This window comes from Drosophila nasuta, chromosome 2R, assembly GCF_023558535.2.
Source record: "Drosophila nasuta strain 15112-1781.00 chromosome 2R, ASM2355853v1, whole genome shotgun sequence".
Classification (NCBI taxonomy): Eukaryota; Metazoa; Arthropoda; class Insecta; order Diptera; family Drosophilidae; genus Drosophila; species Drosophila nasuta.
The window spans coordinates 31,441,131-31,467,639 of NC_083456.1; the positions used below are offsets into that span (position 1 = coordinate 31,441,131).

At 39.4% G+C, this 26,509-nt stretch overlaps 1 protein-coding gene across 5 annotated transcripts; it reads left to right on the forward strand.

Moving 5' to 3' along the window:
- The first annotated feature begins 385 nt into the window (after positions 1-385).
- Positions 386-25,967, forward strand: LOC132785893 (diacylglycerol kinase theta). 5 transcript variants are annotated; one of them, XM_060792199.1, is made up of 18 exons: positions 399-1,269; positions 3,213-4,593; positions 12,360-12,439; positions 12,607-12,709; positions 13,255-13,361; positions 13,433-13,517; positions 13,602-13,802; positions 14,233-15,735; positions 16,558-16,866; positions 16,934-17,360; positions 17,423-17,744; positions 17,802-18,031; positions 18,097-18,245; positions 18,317-18,496; positions 19,374-19,659; positions 19,722-19,878; positions 19,950-20,057; positions 21,387-22,158. In XM_060792199.1, exons 2-18 carry the CDS (start codon positions 4,482-4,484, stop codon positions 21,642-21,644), a joined length of 4,617 nt encoding a protein of 1,538 aa, XP_060648182.1. In that variant the 5' UTR covers positions 399-1,269; positions 3,213-4,481; the 3' UTR covers positions 21,645-22,158. The 5 variants fall into 5 exon arrangements, with proteins under 5 accessions (XP_060648185.1, XP_060648182.1, XP_060648183.1 ...); XM_060792200.1 differs by lacking the exon at positions 21,387-22,158 and adding an exon at positions 22,817-25,967 and having other exon boundaries at positions 401-1,269; XM_060792203.1 differs by lacking the exon at positions 14,233-15,735 and having other exon boundaries at positions 453-1,269.
- The last annotated feature ends 542 nt before the right edge of the window (positions 25,968-26,509 follow it).

Genomic DNA, 26,509 nt, shown 5'->3' on the forward strand with positions numbered 1-26,509 from the left:
TCTTCAAAATAAATGCGTATACAACAAATAAACTTCATATCGAGAACGTGTTCTTATTTTCAAACTCGTTAAGAGTTGGCCTCTTTGCTAACGGTTTGTTATAAAATGGTTTGTGAATTGGCTAGCTGCGGTTGTTGTTTATGCTTAGCTTAACGAAGGTCACCAATGCTGCTAATTGGAATAATTTAAGCAAATAAGAACGTTTTTAATAAAGTGATCTAAACATTAATTGTTGTTTTTAGTGTTTGTATTTGAGTTGAGTTGCTTAGCAGGGATTTTGCTATCAGTATTAAAACAGAGGACATATTAGATATTGCATCATTTTCAAAAATTCCTACCATATCTAATGCAGTGTAACCAAACTGGCAATTTTGATTGTGATATTGTTTTTCGAATTGGAATAGTATTTTTTGAAATGCGGTCACTCTGTTGTGGAGCGATGGGAGCAGGCGACAAAACCCGAACGGACACGACACGAGAGAGCAACACAGCGAGAGAGTGAATGAGTGAGAGAGCGAGCGATTTGTGGGCAACGCTCCCGCTATTTTCCCACTGTTGTTGGTGGGACTTTTGCGCTGCGGCCGCCAAATTTTTCAACACGCCGAATTCGCGGCCAGCAGCAGCAGCAACGACAGCAGAGCAGCAGCCGAGTTGAGTGGAGCGAAGCTAGCGAGCAGTGAACAGTTTTCGGCCCCAGTCAGAGCGCACCATCGTCTTCAGCGAAGCACAAGCACAACACACAAAAATCGCTAGGTGTGTACGACGTTACGGGGGCACTGCTGCTTGCCTTTGCTTGCTGCTGCCACACACAGAGAATACAATTTTCACATTTTCACACAAGTGGGAAAGAAAAAAAAATGTACAAGAAAAGAAGAAAAACTTGAAAACGACGTTCTACACTTTGTGCAAAATTTTCCATAAACAATCGCAACGCGAAATCACAAAAAAACGTAACAAAAATTTGCAAAATTGAGCAAAAAAAATTATAGTGAAATAAGAAAAAATCAAAAATCAAGTGCAAACTCGACAAAAAAAAAGGAGAAAAAAACACAAGAGGGAGAAAAGGAAGAAAAGCAGCAGTGAAATGTGTGTGTAACCCCAAATGAAAATCAAAATGAAAATGAAAACGAAATAGAAGTAGAAAATGGCAAATAATAATTGTAATTGTGCAAATTTGCAGCAACAGCAACAGCAGCTTCATCAGCTTTGCGAATTGCCATCGACATCGTCGTCGCCGTCGTCGTCTACGTTGTCCAGCTAAAATATATGGTACATAAAATTTTGTGTCTGCGCGAGTGTGCGTGCGTGTGTGTGTGTGTTTGTGTGTGTGTTCATGTGTATGTGCGTGAAAATTACGTTGTCATATGTGCAAAGTTCGGTCAGCGTAGGCTGAAGAAGCGTTTTTGGTTTTTTTGGCAGCCGCTGAAACAGCGAAGAAAAAAACCTTCAAATTGCAGTCACTAAACTCAACCGCAAGTGTTTCGATGTTTTTGGCAAAAATTGTATATGCACATACATAAATACATATATGGTTATATACACATGCACATACATACATTTAGTCATGTACATGAAGAAAAGACACGCATTCAAGGACTTTACTGCTCTATATGTGGGTGTGTGTGTGTGTTTGTGTGTTAGTGAATATATATATTTGTGTGTGTTTGGCAAGGAATCATCGTACATCGTATCAGCAGGAGTAGCCGAGAGGCAGCATGAAAAAAATTCTCTATCTATTGCGATTTGCTCATGCGGCTCGAAAAGAGCGAAGTGCGCAACGGTAGGCGAAGGGGGCACGGCGGAGGAGGGAGAGCGAGAGGGAGCAAGCGAATAGTAGGGATAGCTGTACGATAGAGGGCGGCAGTGGGCAGTGGGTGCCAAGCATTTACGGCTGCTGCTGCTTCTGCTGCTCACACACACAAATGGTGGATATGTATGCGTGCGAGCGAGTCGGCTGCTCTCACCTTCCCTTTCATTCTCGGCAGCATCATCAATAATTTCATTTAATTTCAAACAATAATTAATTATTCACACGCTGCAATTCTCCAGCAATACAATGTGTGTGTTTCCACTGTGCAGACAGTGTGACTGTTGTTTCGCTATGTAGTGATTTATCCTTAAACTTGGCCACTTTTGCACACAGTTAGCTTACGCTTTGCCTTCGCCTTAGCTGTGGTGAACTGTGGTGAGTTGGCGAGTGCGCATGCCACCTGGTGACCAGGACATGAACATAAACCTCCCACGTCGCGACAAACACACACACATAGCTATGCATTTGTATGTATATATTTATACATATTCTGCTTCTTGGTTGTTGCTTCTACTTTCTTTTTACTATTGTCCATTTGAAGTTGGAAAAATCCGAGTGTGCCTGTTATAAAATTAATGCTCAACTTATCGAACTTGTCCTTGACTTGAGCATAGTTTGCTTAAGTGCGTGGGCGTTGCACACACACAAACACATTGAGAAATATGGAATTTACTCTTTGTAGTAGAAATAGTGATAACAATTAACATAGTGTAGTGCCTACTTTTAGGGGCCATATATGCAATTTATTTGCAAGTTTTTGTCCAATTAGAAAACTTATAAAATGCAATTTCAATTGAGCTGCTTCATGCTCTCTCTCTCTCTTTCTTGCTTTTAGCTCGCTCTCTTGACACGCTGTTGATATCATATTTTTGCCAGTTTTATTATTATATGATGTGCCTACTACTTTCTTTATGTGCGTGTGAGTGTTGTGTGTCCGTTGGGAGCAATGTGTGGTGGGGTTATGTTCGCTCAAATAAAGGGTATTTGCAAAACTCACCATACTCACCACTCTCGCTCTTTAGCGCGCGCACGCAACTCTCTCTCTCACTCGCTCGCTCGCTGTGCTGGCTCGTGTATATTATGTTATCTGGAAACTTTTATTGCCTGTCGTCGACGTCGTCGTCGTCGTTTTTGGGGGTGCGGCGCCCACGTAGCGAAAAGGAGGCACAACTAAACTAAAAGAGGGAAAAACATGCTCCAACATTCCAACATTTTCACTGCTGCTGTTCACAACGCGTCTGCACAAAATTGTGCGTGTGTGTGTGTGCGTGTAGAGTGTGTGCGTAAAACTAAAACAAAAGCGATTCGAAATAATCGAAAACAATCGAATCGAAAGGAAACGAAACCAATCGATACACACGATATGTATATTTTTCAATTGTGATCTGTTTTTCTGTTTTAGTAGTGCAACGCTTAAAGTGCAAACTCAACGTGAATTGTAAATAAGTAACAAAAAGTATAAAAACAACAAAGAAACAAAAGAAACAAACAAACAACAACAAGCACTCCACCAAAGAAGTATATAATTATAAATTTACAACTATAACTACAAAAATGATATACATATATTATTAGCAACCAATAACTATTATTAAACAAAACGTAAACTTAAATCTAAACATAAATGTAGCCTTCAAAACAAAACCACGAAACCACAAAACAAAATACAACAACAAGGTTTATAAATCCAAATTAAGGTAAATAAATAATCATTGGAAACAAAGAAGTTGAGTGGCTGCAAAGTGACGCAGAAGGGGGCGCAGAGGGGCGCACAATTCCGGCAAGCAAATGTCTGGATAAGCACAACAAACAACCAGTTGACCAATGGATGAAAATGCAGCCGTCGTCGTCATTTTTGTCGTCGTCGTCGTTGTCCATTTGTCATCGCTATTGTCGTCAGCAGTCACAGTCTCAGCAACAGCAGCATCAGCCGCAACCGCAGCCGGAATCGGTGACGCTGCCCCAGCAACAACAACAACAACTTCAACTACAACAGCAAAAGCAACAACAACAACAGCAACCAAAACACCAAAGGACAAGAAGAACAAGAGCAACAACAGTAAAGAGAACAGCAACAGAAAAAGCCGAAGCAGCAATCGAGAAACGCAATCGGTATCGTTGTTATCGATTGCTCACGCTGCCATCGCTATTGCAGTCGCTGTCAGGAACAAGCACAAGAAGCACAAGAAGCTCTGCTCTGCCACTGCCTCAGCTGGCTGCGGTTTAGTTCGCATCTCCAGCCATCTCTATAGTTAGTTGGACAAAGCAACAAACAAACAAAGAAAGTAAACAAACAAAAAGAAAAACGAAAACGAAAACAAGCAAAACTACAAAAAACCCATCAGCAACAAGAGCAACAAGAAAACACCAATTAAGCAACAAACGCTTCTCTCTATATAACAATTATAACAACAATAGTAGTAACAATAGCACACACAAAAGTCTCGTGCCAACCACAACAAGTAACAACAACAACAACAACAACAAATAACAAGAACAACCAACAACAACAAGGCCAATTCTTAACGATCCCCACGCATTTTTAGTGAAAAAATACCAAGAATACTAAAAAAGGAAAAAGAACAAGAAAAATACTAATAACGGCGCCGAGGCCGCCAACCGCCCCCCACCCGGAAACTGAAAGCTCTGAAAGCAGTAGCATCCAAACAAAATGGCGGATGGTGGGCATTCATTTGTGAAGAAGACATTTCATAAGCCAACTTACTGTCACCACTGCTCGGATCTGCTCTGGGGCCTCATTCAGCAGGGCTACATATGCGAAGGTGAGTTCAGATTGCTATCCAAATAATTACAAATTTCTATATAAAATTGTGTATTTAATATTATGATATAAGAGTATAGATCTCAGATATATTCTTTTTAAACGAACATTAATAATTATTATATTGTATGAAAGGAAATTTAGTAAGAAAAGCAACAATTAAATGAATTACATCATTTCCTTTTAATTTCTATATAGAACACTTTATTTTGTACAAAATTAAGTGTTAATGGTTTAATATGGATATGATATAAGAGTATAGATCTCATAATCTATTCAACTCAAACGTACTTTAATTATTGTGTATAAAAAAGTTTAGTAAGGAAACAATTACATCTTTTACTTTTATTTTTTTTTACAATTCATACAAAAATGAATTATTGTAAATACAAAGTTTAGAAAGGAAAGAAACAGTTTAGATCTCACAATCTATTTGTTTAGTATTTACTTTTAATTTCCATATAGAGCACTTTATTATTTATTACAAAATGAAGTGTTAATGATTTAATATGATGATATAAGTACAGACATTTCAAATCTATTCACCTCAAACGAAACTGAATCTTTGTATATAAAGGAAATAATATAATCTTGACTACTTTTTAGTCTTTGAAGATATCAGCCTTAAAGGATGCTTTTTATTTAAGTTTATTTTAGTTAATTGCCCAACTTTGCTGTTAGATAATGGAAGAGACACTTAAACTAAAAAGGGATTACTAAAAATACTTAAATTATTGGTTGTCTTAAATACAAAAATTTGCATCAAAGAAGTTGACCTGAGAAATTATTCTTTTAACGATTATAGGTACATGAAAGTAAAAGGAAGGTATAACAAGCATAATATAAATATCATATCATATAAATATATGATAATTTTTATAAAAAATCATCCTCTAAGAGTATTACAGTTTAGAAATCTACCCAAAAATCAAATGTTTGCCATAAGCACAATCGTTTCTATATATTCCAAGTGAGACCTTAAGAACCTACTTGCACCTCTTATATTGATCTTGGTGATGAGATCATAGCATCAGTTTATAGTTGTGGCTGTCTATTTTTCTATGTTATACAAACGATAAATCATTCGAGTCCACATATAACTTTCACTTTGATATATAGATTTATTATTCTATATTTATAAGTGCACATATAGCCAGAGATCTATTCTTGATCGGGGCAACAAACTGATTCGATTCGTCAGTCATAAAAATATTATATGTGGAAACTAGTTCAGACGCATTTTCCATTGAAGTATAGAAGATATGAATATGAATTTAGAATTTTGAATGCAATGAAATCGAAACTAGATTTAACAATATTTTCTACTTAACGTGAAATTAATTGATGTGCTGATCATCTTCACTTTGCTATGATCTTTTTTATGTTCGTCAGTTAAGGTCTGTTGACTTATGGAACTAAAGACTAAAGAGCCAAGTAAAGTGAAGTGTCGCTCAGCCGCATAAATGTGATCGTTAATAATTTGTTAGTTGTATAGTTTGGCAAGCGAAGCACTTGAAATTAATGAGCACTAAACGAGCTGAGGAAAAATTGAGGAAACGCAAATCCACACAATAACACACAACACAACAAAAGATGTAAAAATAGTACAAAAATAGTACGAATGTCTTCGAAAATACATTTTAAATTGCCATAAAGTTGCCATAAATTTTTGTAAAATTTTTACACATTGCAATAATGATGTTCGTCCAATGCTGATGATCATTATCACATGCTATTTGTGGCCAAAAAGTGTGCGCATTTGAACTTTACCAACTACATGACGAACGACGAGCGCAACGACGTCATATATTTTGTATATATATATATATTGAGTATACGTCGAGTTGGCCGTGTGGCCAATTGTGGCAGCCACAGACACAATTTGGATGCGAATCTGAATTTGAATTTGAGGCCAGGTCGGAAGAGGTCGGGCCAATCCCAATTGGAAGCGTGTTAAGCGCTTCGCTTTACGGCCAATTTGTTTATTTGAGCAGATTTCTGGCTATTATTATAATGATGGCAACGCTTTCTCGTTCGCTCGTTCAATTCCGTTCAGTTTAGTTTAGTTTAGTTTAATTTGCCAACGTAAATTGTTTATGCCCGCGGCTCACGAGGCAGCCGTCGTCGTCTCTCCAATTCTCGTGCCTGTTTCCCGCCTCCAATTCAACGGCGTCAGCTAAATTTAACACTTTGTTGCAAGGTTACCAAGTTGAGTATGCTCGACTTTAGGGAATCCGAAGCATTTAGAAGGAAAATAAGTTGAGTATGCTCGACTGCAAAGGAACTCAAAGTAGTTAATGCGTTTTGAAAGGTGTTTCTAGGATTCTAGTTTCTTACTTTGAAGTAAAATACTTTTAATTGCAGTTTTACGAAGTATTAAAACTTTTTGCCTCCAGGAAATATGTGTACCAGGCAGAAGAAGGCAAGGCCGACCCTATAAAGAATATATATGTATTTTCTTGATCAGCGTCAACAGCAAAGACGATATAGCCATGTCCATATATAAACACGAATTTTAATACATCGAATAATGATTGTAGTCTTTAGATTCCAGAAAATTTGGTTGCAATGGTAAAAATCTCAACTTAGTTCTCAACTTGGTAATCTGGTATATTTTGAAGTATTGTATAAATATACTTAAAAAGTCTTTGGTATACTTTTAGTATTTCTTCTAATATAATGATTTGCTATATTTTAAAATTAATACCGGACTATTTAGCTTTTATTCAAAATGGGTAGCGGTAGTATATTTTGAAGTACTATATCAATATACCTGAAAAGTCTTTAGTGTACTTTTAGTATTGTTTTTAGTATAATAATTTGGTATACTTTAAAATTAATACCGCACTATTTAGCTTTTATTCAAAATAGATAGCGGTATATTTTAAATGTAGTACTATATCGATAGAATATTTTCGGTATTTTTGTGGTATATTAATTTGGTATATTTTTAAATTAATACTGTTTTTTTTTTCGCTTTTATGCACAATTGATAGCGGGTATCTCACAGTCGAGCACACTCAACAGTAGTTTTCTTACTTGTTTTTTAATATTTTTATAATATGAAAACTAAAAGAATAATGTTGATTATTTAGAGGCTTTCAACGCAACTTTTATGATGTTAAGTCTTAATATCATAATTTGAATTATAGTTGTATTTTTTTAATATTCTTTCTATATTTATTTTACTCGATTGTAAAACTTGAACTGCGTAGTAGCAACAGAAGTTTTGTCAACAAATTTCTTGCCTTTATCTCAGACAGACAGATGTAGAAACTGACATAATAAATAAGTAAATTACATCTTTAACAATGCCTGTTGTAATATGTTTGAAGAGTTGTGCTGGTGCTGTTGCAATTGACGTTTATGATGCGAGCGGAGCGTTTGCAAAATTTTCGTAGCATAACCGCAGGCGCATCACGCATACGCAACGTTGGCCGTTGGCACTAATTGAGTTGCTGCACGGCTAATTGCGAATGAGACAAAACTCGGCAATTGCAACTGCAACTGTTTTTCGACAAGTGAGAGAGAGATAGAGAAGAGGAAGAGAGAGAGAGAGAGGGAGAGAGAGCGATTGCTAGATAGAGAGAAATCAAAGTCGCCCACACAGTTGCTAGGCAGGCAACAGTTCTTCTGCTGCTCTCTCGCCATCTCGCTCTCTTCAGAAAGTAGGTCGAGATGCACTCACACCCACTCACACTCACACACACACACAAAGCACAGCTGCAGGCAACATTTCAATTGGTTTTCAAGGGTTGCGGGGCAATGCAAAAGCAAAAGCAACAGCAAAAGCAGCAGGTGAGCATAAGAACCAGAAATTGAATGTGTTGCAAGCCGGCTGCCGCTGCTACACACACTTATATTATATATAGGCCTACAACACACACACACACACACACACACAGTAGTTGTTGCCTCCCTTCCCGCTCTTCGCCTTGCTGCTGTCTCTTTGCTAGCCGATAGCAACGAAGGGCTAAAAGTGCGTCATCAATGGCCGCCATGAATGTGGCGGAACCAAAACCAAAACCAAACTGACTGCCAGCCAGCCAGCTTGCCATATGCCCCAAATGGAAGGGGATGCGAAGGGAGGGGAAGGGGGGAGGGTGTGCTGCCGTTTAATTACCTTCTACTCATAGCCAACAGCCAAAGCTGTTCATTCATAACGAATACGCCAACAACAACAACTCGCAGCGAATGAAAACTGATTTTGTTGTTATTCAAAGAGGAAGCGCAGAGAGAGGGATGGCGGAGGGAGGGGCGGGGAGAGGAGGGTCGTCAGTTTGGCTGGCGCTTCGCATCGAATGAGTCCTCAAGTGGCACTGCTGACGTTGCATGCCACCACTCAAAATTGTGAGTCAATACATTTGGCTATTTGTGATCTATTTGCCAGCACAAAGCACAATGATCGACGCAGAGATACTCTATAAACGAACTAGAAAATTTGCAACGGACAACCGATGAAAGTGCAACAAGTGGAAGCATGTTAAGGAGAGCACTTTAGTTATTATAGACAACACTTTTTGCCAGTTTACTTTAATCTTTAAAATTGTATAGAAATTAGTTTAAATTTCAAAATTATATCCAATGAAATCCCTCATTTTCTATTAAATTCAATTAATAATCATAATTTGTTAAGCTTAAAATAATAACTATGAAATATTTATAGTCTATGCCTTTAATAAATAAATTAATAAAAATCTGCGAAATTCCTAAGTGATATTTTGATAAAAATGCTTATTCTATTTCATTAGCAGCTCAAGTTTATAATCAATATTTCATAGCATAAATTTCAGTGGATAATATAAATAATATTTATAGATAATACATTCTGAATTAAATATATTATATGATTTACTTATTATTATTTATTACTTATTATTTGTATTATTATTAATTTTATATAATTTTATTATTATTATTTACTACTTATTATTTGTATTATTATTATTTGTTACTTTTATATAATTTTGTTATTTGTACTATATAATTTTAATAAAAAGTTGAGTTCTTTAATCTAAAGTTTAGTCTGAACTAAATTGAATGGAAATTTAGTTGATGGAGACTCTTAATATTTAAGCCTAAAAGTTTATCAAATAAAGAGTATTGATCTTCCGCTCTATAATTCAACATATACGGCAGCATTTGTTTGGATGTGTTTTGTATTGTGAAATTCTTTTCTAAGTTACAATTCTCTTCTTCTAATTAGCTGAGTTGAATAGCAAATACATAGTTGAGTTGTTGGCCTAAACTATCCACAGTGCAAGCAAATGTTTACAGGGTATGCAAATCGAATCTCTCTATCACGCAGCGACGTCAACATCGACATCGCAGTCGCCGTCGCAGTCGGCGTCGCAGTCACTGTTGCTGTTGCTGTCGCGGGTTGTGATAGTCATCGAGAACGGCACGACGACACGACGCACGCGATATCCTTGACTGTTGCCTTGTGTGTGCTTACGTACGTAGCGAGCGTGCTCCAAGTGCTGCGTCTCACACACACACACACACACACATGGAGAGTGACGGAGCAACAACAAGTTATATTTTTTTTTGTAGCTGTTTCGCACATTTCAATTGAAACGGAATTGAATTGAAATGAAATGGAATTAAAACTCTACTTTATAAATTGAAAGTGAAGTAAGGGAAAACTCCGAATTGCATTGAACTAAAATTTGAATTTTAACTTATTGTTGGCTGCGGTCAAGATCAAGTGCGCACCACATTTATAACGCATATGAATAATGATTATCGAATATGTGTACCCGCATTATTCATGCGTCACATTGATCCAATCATTTCTATATTTAAGAATTTAGCTATTTTTGAGCAACGTTGTTTTTTGTGGCTGTCAGGAAGTTGGCCTCTAAATTGATTTCCTGCTCCAAACTGACATTCGATTCGCACTCAGTGAGTGTGTGAGTGTGATTGTGAATGCGAGTGTGAGTGTGGATGTGAGTGTTGTATGCAAATATCAATTTTAATTGTTGCTATTGTACTACGCATGTCAACTTGTTCCTATTCAATTGCCACACACACACACGTTAAACTAAATGTATACACACACACACTCACATTCATACACAAGCGAAGTATACTTGCCAGCTTGTGTGTGTGTGTGTGTGTGGCTTGACAAACATTTTTCGCCATATTTCTTTGACTTTTACTTTGAGTACTTTTTAGGCGATTTCGCTTTATGTTTCCTTTGTTATTGTTGTTATAAAAGCAACACACACTCTCTCGCTCCCTCTCTCGCTCCCTCTCTCCCTCTCTCTCTTACGCACGTACACAGGAGTACGCACACAAACGCAAAGAGAGCGCGCCCTTGTGCAAAAGCCAAAAGCGAACAAAAGAAATTTGTAAAAGTAAAAGTGTGTTGAGTTTCGTTGAAATTTCCCAGCAAAACATTCTCCAAAATTTCCCTCGCGCTTATCTCCACACACACACACACATGCACACGAATAGTATATATGTATGTGTATATGTGTGTTTTTTCGGGTATACATAATAGCAATGAAAATGCACAAGAAGGCTTTTGCTAAATAAATAAAAAGAAAAAACTCTTAGCTTGTTATTTATGCCTGCTGCAAAAATATCCGATTATATTTCACTCTCAGCCAAAAGTGGCAGCTGCAATTGTGTTGTGGCCAAAAATGCAGATGCCACTTGGAGCAGCGAGGAGCGTGCAACATGCGCCAACAACAAGCTGCTGGCACAAGTGAGTGTACTCACAATACTCACACACAAACACACACACACAGTACTTACACTCGTCGTTTATTTATATAGCTGAAGCAGCAGCAGTAGCAACTAAAATTCATGAGTTCATTCATGACGTCAGAGCGGCAGCGTCAGGTCAGCGGCCTAGTTTTTGGTGCCTGCACACGCATACATACACAGAGTTACATATATGTATATGCACACACACACACACATATAGACACATGCATAGATAATTATGATTGCTCTTATATATAAAGCGCCTGCATATGCTTGCAAAGTGTGTAAATTCTAAAAATAACCAACAAAAAAAAACATTCGAATTTCTATGTTTCACACACACACACGTGGCTGCATGTGTGTGTAGCTGCAATGCTTAAAGTTTTTTGATGGTACATGAGCTTTATGGCAGCACCAGAATTACTTTAGGGGCGGGGCTGCGGGAGGTAAGCTTAATGGGCAGGTCTGCCTGCCATTCACACACTTACACTAGCACATGCACAAAGAGCGCGAATGGCAGCCAAAGAGAGCGCGAGCGTCAGACAGAGAAGGAGAGAGGGCTAAGGTCTTTTGTTTGCCCTGCATTATTTCAGCATTTTTGTTTTCGCTTTTGTGCGTAGCTCTCAGCAGCGTTTTCCTTTACTCTCTCTTCTCTCTTGCGGTTAGCCACTTAGCGCCTGCAAGTGTAAGGTTGTGTGTGTTTGTGCATGTGCAGTATGCAAGTGCGCGAGTGTATGTGTGTGTGAAACTTCAATGAAAAGTGTGCCCATGAACTCGAAGAACTAACATGGCCCTGCTGTGAATGGCGCTGAATGGCGATGACGTGGGATAAAATACCAAATAATATGCAAACGTACATACAAAAATATATGTTAGTATATATACGTAAATACATATGTAATGCTACTAGAAATAAGTTTTGTGAAATTACGCAGCGTTTATTGCTGCATTTCGATAAGAGGGAAAACATTTTTATATGTACTGCACACTCTATCAATTGAAATGACACTTACTATACCTTCTCTCTTTTGCTCTCGTTCTTTTCCTTTGCAGTTTGCAACTTTATCATACACGAACGATGTGTCAGCAGCGTGGTAACGCCCTGTTCCGGCATTGCGCCATGCATTATAAAGGTGCGTACAATTTAGTTATCATTTCCCACACTCACAAACACACACACACGAATACCCACACACACATACACAGACACATTTATAAATTTAGAGCATCATAGCATAGTCATATCGTTGTCACATTGAATAACTTGGCAACATGTCATACTATATGTGTCGTTGGACAGAATCCCGTCGCCCATTGTTGGTCGGAGCCGACTCATCACAAGAGAAAATTTTGCACTGTTTGCCGTAAGCGATTGGATGAAACGCCAGCGGTGCATTGTTTAGGTAAGCCCACGTTCCCATCATCTCTCTCTCTCTATCTCCTTCCCTTGCCCACCTTTATTCAAAACAGTTTCATAGCAGTCACTTTATTTTATACTTCCTGTCACAGTCAACTGCCACACATCACTTTTTGATTGTTAACACATTTCATTGTTCTCGAAAATATATGTAAATTGCTTCTTACATAATTTATTTGCATCGCAAGATGCAAATAAGATTACTTAAAACATATTCAACTTGTAGAGCTTCAAAATATGTGCAACAAATGCCAGTTAAGTTTAATGTTAGAAGAATATATAGCATACTTTTCAGAGCAGAGTCAAACTAAAGCCAATAAGAAGTAATTGTATCATCCGTTACTAAAGATTATATAAAACTAGATAGCCAGCAGTAAAAGCTGCTGATTATATGAGTTTCGTAGCAGGCAACTAAAGTGATTAGTCAGTCATTGCAGTCAGCTCTTGTCACCAGTCTCATTTGCAGCAGTCCCATTGCCTGCCACAGTTTCATAGCAGCCAACTAACAAACTTTCTTTACTGCTTTCACAGTTTGCGAATATTTCGCGCATATTGAGTGCCAAGATTTTGCAGTGCCCGATTGCACCGAGAATGCAACATACGTGCCCGGCAAGGAGTTGCTTAATGTGAAGCATCAAGTAAGTATTAAACCGTAAAAAAAAAAAACGAAATACCACAATATTAATAATGATTGATTGTTTTATAACAGCATCATTGGCGAGAGGGTAATCTTCCATCAACGTCCAAATGCGCTTACTGCAAGAAAACCTGTTGGTCTTCGGAATGCCTCACAGGTGTGTACCCCCCCACATTGCGTATACTTAATAATACGTTAACGCTTTTCCTTCTCTCTCCTTCTCTCTCTCTCTTTGCTATAGGCTATCGCTGCGAGTGGTGTGGCATGACCACACACGCTGGATGTCGCATGTACCTGCCAACCGAATGTAATTTTGGTATACTACAACCTATCTACTTACCTCCGCATTCAGTTTCGATACCACGTACTGAGGTGCCAATCGAGGCGATCATTGGCGTCCAAGTCAAATCCAAGACGTCGCTGGTGCGCGACTACTCGTGTCGTAAGTACCGCCAAAACGGGTTTCCCCCAATCATCAAAACTTCCAACGTTCCAACTTGCCCCTTGTCACCCACCTCTCTCACTCACCCTAAATCAAATCAATAATCTCAGCTGCATCAGCTATCGATGTTGTGCACATTTTTGTACCATATATATATTGTATGTATGTATATCCCATCACCATCCATTCGGAACATCATCTCAAGCTCAAGCTTAAGTCAGGATCATCTCTCACTCCAAAACAAAACAAGAAAAAACCACATACGCAAAACAGTTTCTTTTTTGTGTGTTTTCCCAACAAAAAAATTCCGTTTTTTCAGCTGCGGTCTTTTTGTCTTTGGTTGATTTCTTTATTTGATTATTTATTTATTAAGTTGATCTTTTTGTTGTTTATTTTTTTCGAACGTTTCGTTTTTGGTTTTGATTGCTAGCCAGCCCGGAGCTCGATGCTGAGGCCGCGGCTGGTGGTGATGGTGGTGGTGACGTTGGTGCAGCGGGTTTCGAGGGTCTCAAGCAGCTGCTCGAATTGCACAGGCAGCGACTTGAGCAATCGAAACAACATTTTTTACTTTCAACGCCGACCACGCCCACATCCTGTGGCTCCATCTCGCTCTGTGTCTCGCCAACGCCCTCGTTGACAGTCGGCAACGAATCGAGCCACGATCAGGGGGATCAGCAAACGGAACAGGAAGAACCCGAACCCGATGACGATGACTATGATCTGCAGTGCAATACAACCGAGCACGATAGCGCGGTGCCCACAACAACAACCACGTCGAGCAATGTGCTGCAAAAGTCGCCTTCGACCAACTCCTCGTTGCATTTGCTCTACACGAGCTTGTTCCGCAAACTGGCCCACGGTCAGGGACGTAGTCGAGGTCGTCGTCGTGGGGAACTCTCCGACGATGACGGAGACGTGGATGACGATGAGGTCGATGGCGGTGTCTGTGATATAAGCGGAGGGGAGCTGAGCGATGAGTACGATCACTGCGATGTCTCGTTGCGCAAACGTTCGGCACGGAGAACGCAGCGTGAGGTCAGCGAAACGGATTACCATGGCGACGTTGAGCTGGAGACGGCGCCGCGAGAGAGTTGCTATGAGATCTCATCCGATACGGGTGGCGAGTTAACGAACACGGATGAGCTCGACTCGAGCATGAATCTGATCAGCAACCTTAGCTATAATAGTAGTAATAGTAACACCTCAAACACATCTGCCAAGGCAGCTCCTGAAGCTCATGCTGCTACTGCTGCTGCTGCTGCTGCCGGTGCTGCAGGACACGCCTTAAACCCAAAGACTGCTGCTCTACTCAAAGCCAAGCCGAAACCCAAGCCAAAGACCATACTCAGTGCGCCCAAGCACAGCAAAGGCGGCTCGGTGAGCTCACCCAATTCCAGCGATTGCTCCTCGGCATCGCCAGCCCAACTGCAACTGCAGCAGCTGCCACTGTCGCCCGTGGGTCGCAGCAAATCGTTCCAGGAGCCGGGCATTGCCCGTTACAAGAAGTACGGTCGTGGGCTCTTTCAGCGCCGACGCTCGAAACGTTCGCCCAAAGGCGGCACCAAGAGCAATTACAGCCTCGACAGGCTGTCACAGAACATTGAGATTACCATACAGGATGAGGATGGCAACTATCAGGCGTACGACGACAACTTTCACACATTAGCAGCCGCTCGTCGTCTGCCTCATCACGATACGACGGACGGCGACGATGATGTGGAGTATGAGGATTTGTATCTGGATGAGCGACTACGCGGCGGTGGTGGCCACAGTGGCGATGACATTGCCGGCGATATTAGCGATGGCGGCGCCAGCAGTCGATCCCGTCGTTCCCACGACGACGATAATCAGGGCCATGTCCTGGGACGTCTGTTGCGCCGTGTTCGCGGACTCTCCGCCGGCTGGCGCAAGCCGCGTTACCAGAAGCGCAGAGGTGATTAAAGCGTCTTCTACTTTTGTAATACTCTACTCTACTCTAACAGCAAACGAACTCGTGCCAGCGTCTAGTTGCTAGACTGACTCTCAGTCTCAGTACTCGATTGTCTCTCAAGTACTTGATTGGCTAAAGTTTTCTCGTTATTGTTTTTGGTTTTGGTTTTTCGTTTTTCGTTTTTTTTTTTTGTGATCTTCGTTTCTAGTTTTGAGCTAACAATTTTGCTTGAGTTTCTTTTATGCCTTTGATTTTGCTTTTTGTTCAATCTCAAATACTAATCCGACTAACTCAACTAATCCCACGTATCATCATGCCATACGATCGCATCATTTCGCATTGCATCATGTCGCCAAAAAGGAAAAAAACAAAAACATCATCACCAACAACAGCAATGTTTAAGCTGCGCTTACAATTTTGTTATCGATATTCCGATATTTTACACAAAAAATACTAGGAGAGCAACCTAACAGTTGTATTATCGAAATTTCTCTGTTGTAAAAAGCTCACAAAATACTGTAACAGCAGCTTAAAGATTGTAAAAGCAAGGTTGAAATACTAGAAAAGAATTGTGTTAATAATATTTATGGTATTTCTCTGTTGTAAAATGCTTAAATATTGTAAGCACATGCAGAAGCAATGTTGAAATACTAGAAAAGAATTGTGTTACCAATATTTCTGGTATTTCTTTATTGTAACAAAAACCGTGAGCACAGCTTAAGCGTTGTCCTCATCACAACACTGCATGTCCATTTAATGCTAACACTTTGCCCGTTGCTGCTGCGAGTTGTTTTACTGACCTCCGAATTGGAACTGTATCCTTAGCACGCAGCATATCGGAGGAGTTCAGTAGCGGAGATGCGCCTCGCTTCAAGGATGAGGAGTCGCTGGGCAAGGCCGAGTCCTCGCATGGCATGAGTGCTGCTGGCGCTGCTAGCGGCAGCGGAGGAGCAGCAGGAGGCGGTGGCGGTGGTGGTGGCAGCAGTGGGGCAGCTGGAGGTGGTGCAACAGGTGGTGCTGGCAGCGGTTCTTCCACTTCGGCACACTATCGCGCCGAGTCGAGTGGCCACAAGTCGGACAAGTCCGAGAAGGATCGCGAGAAGAAGGAAAAAGAACGCGAGGAGAAGGATATAGGTAAGTGAAGAGTCAGGAACATTTTATATCTAATATACCCCTAACTCACATCACATCCTCATCACAGAAATGATCAAGGTCTTTGATGGCAACAACTCATTCCGGCGACAGCAGTATCGTGCCATCATCGTGCAGCGAACGTACACGCTGGAACAATTACTGACCACCGCCCTGCGGGCCTTTCACATCACCCGTGATCCGCAGGCCTTCTATCTGACGGATCTGTATGCAGCCGCCGGCATGGAGGATGCACCGCTGCAGGATCCGACGCCAGTGCTGAATTTGACACACTTGGAGGGCAAACGACCCGCGATGTATCTCAGGTTTCACGACCGGGACAGGGGCCATGTGCGCGTCTATCCGGGCAAATTGCAATGCTCATTGGAGGATCCCTATGTCAGTGTGCCTGTCGACAATACGACAGTCATCAAGGACTTGATACGCGACGCACTCGACAAGTTTGGTCTGCAGGACAACCAAATACAGGACTATAGGTAACACTTGAGAGATTTATTAAATTTCTCCTTTCTCTAAATTATTATTTCGCACTTTATAGATGCTCGGAAGTCCTGCTCGATCGCGGCGTTACCGAGCGCATTCTTTCGTGGAACGAACGGCCGTGGGATATTATGAAGCAGCTGGGCAAGGATTCCATACGTCAAATGGAACTGATGCGCTTCTACATGCAGCACAAACAGGATCCCCATGGACCAAACATTGCCCTCTTTGTGGGCAATCTACCCACAGGACTCTCTCAGCGCAACTACGAGCAGATCCTCAACAAATATGTGACCGACGAGAACAAATTCACCAGCATTGGACCCATCTACTACGAGTACGGCTCAGTGGTGCTAACCTTTGAGGATTCCCAAAAGGCGGTAAGTGTTTTTGCTTTCGCGTTTTCTCTTCACTTTACTACGTATCTCTTATGATAGGTGCGCGCTTTCTACAATTTGCGCGAAACGATAATTGAGGACAAGAAGCTGTTGGTGCTGCTGCTGCCGAACATTGAACCCAGTATGGTCCCATCGGACGTTAGACCGCTGCTAGTCTTTGTGAATGTCAAGTCTGGCGGCTGTCAGGGACTGGAGTTAATATCGAGCTTTAGGAAACTCCTGAATCCGTATCAGGTCTTCGACTTGGACAACGGCGGACCGTTGCCAGGGTAAGTCGGAAAATGAGCCCAGGACTTTATTTGATCAGATCATAATCATCCTCAACCCTGCTTAGCCTCTATGTATTCCGTCAAATCACCAACTACAAGATCCTAGTGTGCGGTGGCGACGGCACCATTGGCTGGGTGCTGCAGTGCCTGGATAATGTTGGTCAAGACTCGGAATGTTCTAGCCCACCGTGTGCCATTGTACCTCTAGGTACAGGTAAGTATCCCTAAATTACTGGCCTCTTCCCCCCATTTCCCTTCCGACTAAGCGCTAAATTTCTTGCCCAGGCAACGATCTAGCACGCGTCTTATGCTGGGGTTCCGGCTACACCGGTGGCGAGGATCCCCTCAATATGCTGCGCGATGTTATTGAGGCGGAGGAGATACGTTTGGATCGCTGGACCGTTGTCTTCCATCCGGAGGATAAGCCCGAAGAGCCAGCGATGAAGCCGCCCGCACAAACAACCGGTAAGAAGAAGAAGGCTCACCAAGCACATCTATCGCAACAAACAAATCAGCATCATCAATTACCGGCTCTGACATCGAGTGATATATCAGGTCATTTGATGTTTTCAAAATTTTCTTTCTATACTTTCTATATACGTTTAAACGTTTCATTGTCTAATAATCTAATCTAAACGTCCCCCATAACCCACAAAATCCCAAAATTTTAAAATACCCTGTGAGCTAGTGAGAGATTTAGTTGCTCTCATTTTCTAGCTCCGATTCGTGTTTTATTTTAAGCTCTTATCTCTTGCTGTAATATTCAAAAAGCTTTGAAAATTCTATCGTTAATGATAAGTATATTCCCATTAATGATTCTTTAACAGATTCAAGTGTTTTAAAAATATTGTAGAAATATAATTTGTGTATAACTTTAGACCCGACTAGGTCATTAAATCGAATCCTAACCTCAAAGTAAAAGAAACCTAACCTAAATATAAATTAGACCCGAGTAGCTTCCATTTCCCTAACCCAACAGTTTGGTAGCTGATGATAAATGCTGTTAGTGTTGGCTGTGTATACGATGTTTTTTTATACACAACTAAGCAATGCATGCCCCTTAGGACCCTAGTTGTAGTTGAGTTAAGCTTAAAGATCGCACCAACCACCAGGGAGTTCAGGTAAAGTATTCCATCAAGTTCAAGTGGATCCAGATGTGGGATTGGTAAAGCTCTGTCTCTCGATGTACATTTTGTAAATTCAATGTGTCGATGTCATATGTGTTTGATGTGTTGATGTGTGCGTTCCCAAAAAAAAAATGTGCAAAATGTGCTAGCCCAACTTCCTGTTTGACAACAATTTTGACTAACGATCTATGCTGCTTTCGGGGGATATTGTTTAGGTGGCGCCCAAAACGAGGACAACTCACAGATCTTTGTGATGAACAACTATTTTGGTATTGGCATCGATGCCGATCTCTGTCTGGACTTCCATAATGCACGCGAAGAGAATCCCAATCAGTTCAATTCCCGCCTGCGCAACAAGGGATACTACGTGAAGATGGGATTGCGCAAGATTGTGGGTCGCAAGACGGTCAAGGACTTGCAGAAGGAGCTGCGGCTGGAGGTCGACGGCAAAGTCGTCGATCTGCCACCAGTCGATGGCATCATCATTTTGAATATATTGAGGTGAGTTCGAAAAGAAATACTCCCATTACCACGTTTTATTCACGCTAAAAATCCTGCGGTAGCTGGGGAAGCGGTGCCAATCCCTGGGGTCCCGACAAGGACGATCAGTTTAGTACGCCCAATCACTATGATGGCATGCTGGAGGTTGTGGGCGTTACAGGCGTCGTCCATTTGGGTCAGATACAGTCTGGCATTCGCACGGCGATGCGCATAGCACAGGTAAATCACGTATACGACACGTAGCACTCTTAGCACCATTATAACACATTTCTCTCCTCTCCTCTCCGCAGGGTGGACACATTAAAATCCACTTGAACACCGACATGCCAGTGCAAGTGGATGGTGAACCATGGATCCAGAGTCCTGGTGACGTTGTGGTCCTCAAGTCAGCGCTTAAGGTAAGTTAGCTTTTCCGATTACATTTTCTTTTTAGCAAAAGTTAGGCATGCATGTTTAAACCGTTGAGTTGTTACAGCATGACTGCTTCTTATTATGATTAACCAAAACGTTTTTGCTTTTGTTTCAATAAAAATACTTTGTTCATATGGGACTGATCATGGCCAAAAATGATAAACATGAGCACCAAGCACCAAAAGTCTTTCGTTCAAAGCGCTATTCCATTGTTCTTTTTTTTTGGTTTCTCTACTATTTCTGCATTTTTTTCTGATTGTACACCTTCCCAAGCCCAAATAAAAGCCAGAATCCACAGTTCACGCGTGACAAACTTGATCAATAAATATTATACATGTATTAATATGAGTCCAAAGCACAGCAATTTATTTTAAGTAGTTTTGTGGTAAACTTTTCATAGGAAATCGTATAAAACAGTGTTAAAGATATATTAATTTCTTCTTAAAACAAGAATTTCATTTCGAAAGACGTTCCGATAAGTTGGCTTTATTTTTGTGAACAAGAATCTGAAGCAGCTTCAATCAATTGATAACAAATTATCGATATTCTGAAGCAGCAGTATTTTCTTTCGATTAATGTTGAAGTCGTAAATATTACGTTTTAGAAATTGTTGATTAGATTCGAAACAGTAATTGCGAAGAGTAATTGAATTATTTTGAGTAATTGAGAAATGTGTTTGATTTTATTCGTAAATACTGTGCATGCAACCAACAGCCCCCGCCCTAGTCCAATAAAATAAACAAAACTGTTGCAAAAGTTTGCGAACTACATTTAAGTGACTAAGTATTTGTGCTAAATGTGTTTTTGTGTCATTTGTTTTTTAATTGTTGATGGCAAGATCTCAGAAAACCAATTACGAAAAAATGAAGATTGTGTATGTTCGATATTTATTCAATTTTTAATAGAGCACCTTCTCAGCCCGATAAAATAATGACCAGAATCCATGTATATAAAAATAATACGAAAATGTTGCAGTAATCGTTTTTTTGTTTGTTGTCTACTATATTATATATGCTTGCAGAAGTGGATTCAAATTGAAATGTGTAAACTAAGTCCGTTAACCTATGGTATTTTTAAGACAAAATTAGTAATATTTATGATCAATCTGCAAGTCTGTATATTGCGCTTCGGTATATCGAAGAAAGCTCAAATTTCTTGTTCCTTTTTGTGATGTGAAGTTGGTAACACTGCCAAAAATAAATGCAAGGGAATTGTTTGTGGGTGAATGAGGGTGTGCGTGTGAAAGAGCTAGTGTGTGTGTGTGCGTGTTTGACGTTGAGTCGCCTTTGACAATGTGTGTTTTATGCTACATTCAGGCCACCATGCTGAAGAAAACGAAGAGTAAGCGACGTCTGACGGAGCCGCATATATCGCCGGCAGTTCTCAGCCTCTCGCTGCAAAATGCACCTCAGCAGCAGTCGCAGCCACAACAGTCATCTCACTCGCACTCGCAACAGCAGCTTCAACAACAACAACAGCAGCAGCAGCAACAACAACAGCAGCTGTCATCTGCCGAGAATGGCGACAAGGATGCATCGTCGGTGCCGCCATCGCTGCACTTGGGCAGCACATAGAGTATGGCCTCGGCATATACGTCGTCCGGTCTGCGATATTGGTTCTCCTGTTTTTTCCCATAGGCCGCAAAATATAAAATATTGAAAATCAAAAAAAAGAAAATAGTAAATAGTAATAATGAGAGAAAAAGGAAGCTCTGTCAGTTGTCTCCACATATAAATAATAAGCACAAAGCCATAGGAAAATTGAAGTTGAAACTTAAAAACAAATATAACTATTATCCAAATCTTCCATGTCTTCAAACCCGATATGCATACATACTAAATATGAAATACTTGTGAAAAAAACTGAACTAGATGAACGATATAAGATAACATAACCAAACAAAAAATATTGTGAATAAACTGGTGCGAAATTAGGAAAACAAACGTCTTGATTGCCAAACCTGCTAAACTTTTTATAGAATACTAAATATGCTATATACTCGTACTTACTCTCGTAACTATCTTTAGCCTCTCCCCACCCACTGCACAAGAACAGCAACAAAATAATAAGAAAAACCAAAAAAAGAAATGAACAAAACTGAACTGTGACCACCGCTTAACTAGCTGTAATACTTGAACTCACCACCAAATCAAACTCACCACACCACACACAATCACTACTACACCAGAGACCCCTTGAAGTTGTCTATGATTTTTGGTTTTTGGTATTTTTTTGTGTTCGTTGCTTTCGCTCATTTTGAATGCGCTTAGCAAAGAAGAAGCAACTCTCATTTGCCATATTCTATATACTGCGAGTCAACATACATACATACATACGTACATACCAAATATATATATTATATTTTGTATTTTGCAATCATGATTAAAGCTGTAATTTAGTTAATTCCAATTTTTTGCATTTTGCTTGTTTTTCCTTTCAATTTATTATTGCCCATGTTATAAGTGCAATCAATATAAATGCTAACCGAATAAAAAAGTGAAAATACCTTTTTATTATTTACGTTAACTCTATTTTACTTAATATATATTTCTCTCTCTCTCTCTATCTATTTTTCTCTATATATTTTACCTATATAATGTGTGTATATAACTACTACAACAACAATTACAAACAACAATATATACATACAACAATTTTCACACGGACGCTTAATTTGCAAAATGCAACCATGCAAAATGATTAACTTGAAACTAAACTTGCATTAATTAATTAATTAATTACCCAGGCCACCATGTTGAAAAAGAACAAACTCAAAATGAAACGGCGCAACACGGAGCCTACGATGCTCGTCGCTGGCTCAGCGACCCCGCAGCTCTCCCTCGCCCTGCCACCCAGTGTGGGGGAAGTGGGCGATGCCGCTGAGGCTGGGGATGCGGGGCCCAATAATACGGATTTCTGAATATGGTATAGCGAGCGTCTGATTTAACGTGCTAATTACAGCAGCCTCAACAACAACCTCAACAACAACAACAACAAGCAGAACATCCACAACAACAACTGAACATAAGAACAAGAAAAACATAGATCCAATTCATATATTAAAAATAGCCAAAGCATTGAACTCGGAATCAAAAGTTGAAAATCAAAATTAACTCTTGTATATGTATGTATGTATGTGTGTGTATATCTATTCGTATGTATGTATGTATATGTATATACTATATAGAGATGATGTCCTCAAATTTATCATTATCATCGTGTTATCATTATCATTGTCTGAAATAAGTACGTTAAATGCAAAGCGCTCGAACAACATAATTACGATATGTATATTCAATAACAAGAACAACAACTACTACTACTACAATTACTACTACTACTACAACTACTACTGCAACTACAACTACTACTATTACTATGTACTACGTACTACGATTACTGCAGTACTTGTGCAACACTTAAAATTTACGATAAGCTGGCTACCGTTATCGATATGCCAAGTTTTATCCTTACACGCACACACACTCAACAATAGTCTGGGCAAAACGTTGTATCAAATTTGAAGTTCAATTATGTTCCTTATCGTTTTGTTCCTAAGTATGTACAGTGACAAAAACAAAAACAAAAAGAGCAACATAAAACAGAAAACCGATTAGTGATTAAAAGAGTTCTAAAGCAAAACAAACCCAAAACAATGTAAGCGCGAGCGAAACAACATTATACAAAATAGTACAAAATTTAATTGTTAATAATTGTTTAAAACAAAAGCAACAAAAGTAATACCTAATGAGACAACATGTAAATTAAGCTGCAGCTCTAACCACGGTGCCCCAACCACACCTATCCCACTAGGGTCCTGATACTCTCACTGGGGTCGTGGTACTCCATTTAAACCTTTTCCTGGGGTCCCTGGTCACGCAGTGAAACAACAACAAAAAAAAAAACACTCGGCAATGTAAAACAAGAAAACAAAATACCAAAATGAAAAAATGAGAGAAACGAAAAAGAAAAATCCAGTACAACAGATGCGAGAAAATTTATGCGAAGCGTTCGCTGCAAATTGCATAGTTTGTTTAAACTAACTAATTGGGACGCAAAACAAATTCGTACTAGAATATTCGAAATTCGTAGGGCTACCTAGAGCCACAACGATTGATATTGGGACAACCTACCACAGCATACATAATGGAAAAAATATAGAAATTTTGAGTAGAGTGCGTCTATGCCGAGCATAAACGCACATAAAACGTAACGAGAACACGTGAATGGTATTTATCGATAAATTTGGATTGTGCAATTGGTATGAATTTTCTCCGCTCTTGTGCAGAAATCATAAAATGTAAACGAATGCATTTTTCAAGCAAAAACAAAAACAAAACCAAAGAAAACAAAACAAAAATAAAAACTGGAAGAAAACAATGTGCCTAAACACGATGGGCACTGTCACGACTGTCTGTCAGTTAGTCATTCAGTCAGTCAGTCAATCGGTCACATTTGGGCGCGTAAGTATTTCATGTGCATTTGTCTTAAATGAACATTTTTGGATGTTTGAATCCGCTTAAACCACAAAAGTAAAGCAAAGCAAAAATGGTAATGAAAGAAGAAGCTTAGAAAAATGAAGAATAAAAAATACAAATTACAAAAAAAAAGAAGAAAAAGAAAGAACCCGAAAAAAACTACAATTTCAACTTCAAAACGCTTATAAAGAAAACAATTTTTGAACAATTTTTATAACTTATTTGGACATTATGTCTTTTGTTAGACACAAGACAAGTACAACCACAACAACAACAACAGGATGGGATGGGGCGAATGGGCATGGTCTGCCAATGCGTATATTCGCATGTCCAAGCGTTCCATCCCTCCACACTACACTGCGTGGAGGCGATTGGGGCTAAGAATATACGCTTCCATTGCGGACATCGTATATGGGAATTGTATGCAGAATGGCTCTAAGCGTTTCCACCTATTACAGACACAACACGCACATCATGTTCACACACACACACAAGCAGACCGTTATTCCGTCATACCGTTATACTGTTATGAACGACGGAAATCGCATAGCAGTAACAAAAAAAAAGATGAATACTTTCGACACGAAAAATTTATGCACATTTTGTTGACGATTTCAAAAAGAAATGATTGCAAACAAACCATCAATTTTATGTTCAGCAAATCACCTTTGACCAGCTGCGATTAAGGGGCTCAGTGCCTGTGGTTAATCAGAGCACAGACGATTTCCGTAATTTTCCGAGTAACCTGCGCACGCTTGGCCCGCCAACCAGTTGGCTATGCAATGGAAAGCAACAAAACAAAGAAAAACCAAAAAAAAAAACAAATGCGCGTCAAAATTAAGCATTCTAAATAAGTAATTTCATTGTGTTTTATTATTACAATTATTTGGCTATCAAAATTAAAACCCAATTCGAAAACACTACAATCCTAAATTGCGTAGCCAACTACTTTTGCCGGCGTGCGTCGCGTTGCCAACTTATCCAATTCACGCATTTGAGCCGCGAATCTTCCTCGATTCCAAACTTGAACTGCCCCATTTTGATGGATTGGATCGATTAGCCACTAGCACATAAATTGCAGCTCGCAGGAGATTTGAATTATTCCTTGTTTCTACACAAATAAACCACAACACTAAAAACAACATGCACACGGTTTTTTCCAAACAAAAAAAAAAAACATTTTTGTTATGTTTTTTAAATGTATTAAAAAAAAAGAAAACAAAAAAAAATAAACAAAACCAAAAGAATTTAGTGTAAGTAAAAGAAAAAAACAAAACCCAAAAAAAATATTACTATAATACGCTATTCAAAGAAATCCAAAACATAATTACCAACACAAAAAACAAAATTCAAAAAAAAATATTAAAAAAATAACAAAAAACCAAAAACAACTAAAAATACTAATTATAGTACATACATTGATGTAGTGTTAATTATAAGCAAAAACCAAAAAACCGATAACGATAACATTGAGAGCCAACTACAAATTTGTTTCATAAAAAAAAAAAAAAACGCAAGACACAAACAAAAACCACACACAGAAAACTAAACAGAACAGAACATAAGAAAATCCATAAATAAATGTACAAGTAACTATTTTTCTCTAAACCAAAGTAAAAAGCCACCCTTTTTTGCTCCACATTAAATTAAAAACTTTATGCAGACAGAGAGAGAGAGGAGGATGGATGAATGAAATAAGTATGTTATTTACTATGTACTATATAGAAAAAACCAAAACAAAAACAAACAAAAAACACGCGCAAAGTTTGTCATGAAGAAATTCAATGAAAATCCACGAGGAAATTGTTAAACAGACTACGCATGCAAATACGGAATTTATATTGTACAATGGGAATCGCTTTAAAGTCTCTTTAATGAACATTTTGTTGATATGCAAAAGCAAATGCAAAAAATGCGAAAATCCAAAAACCCAAACTCCGTTTGACAGAACGACAACTTCT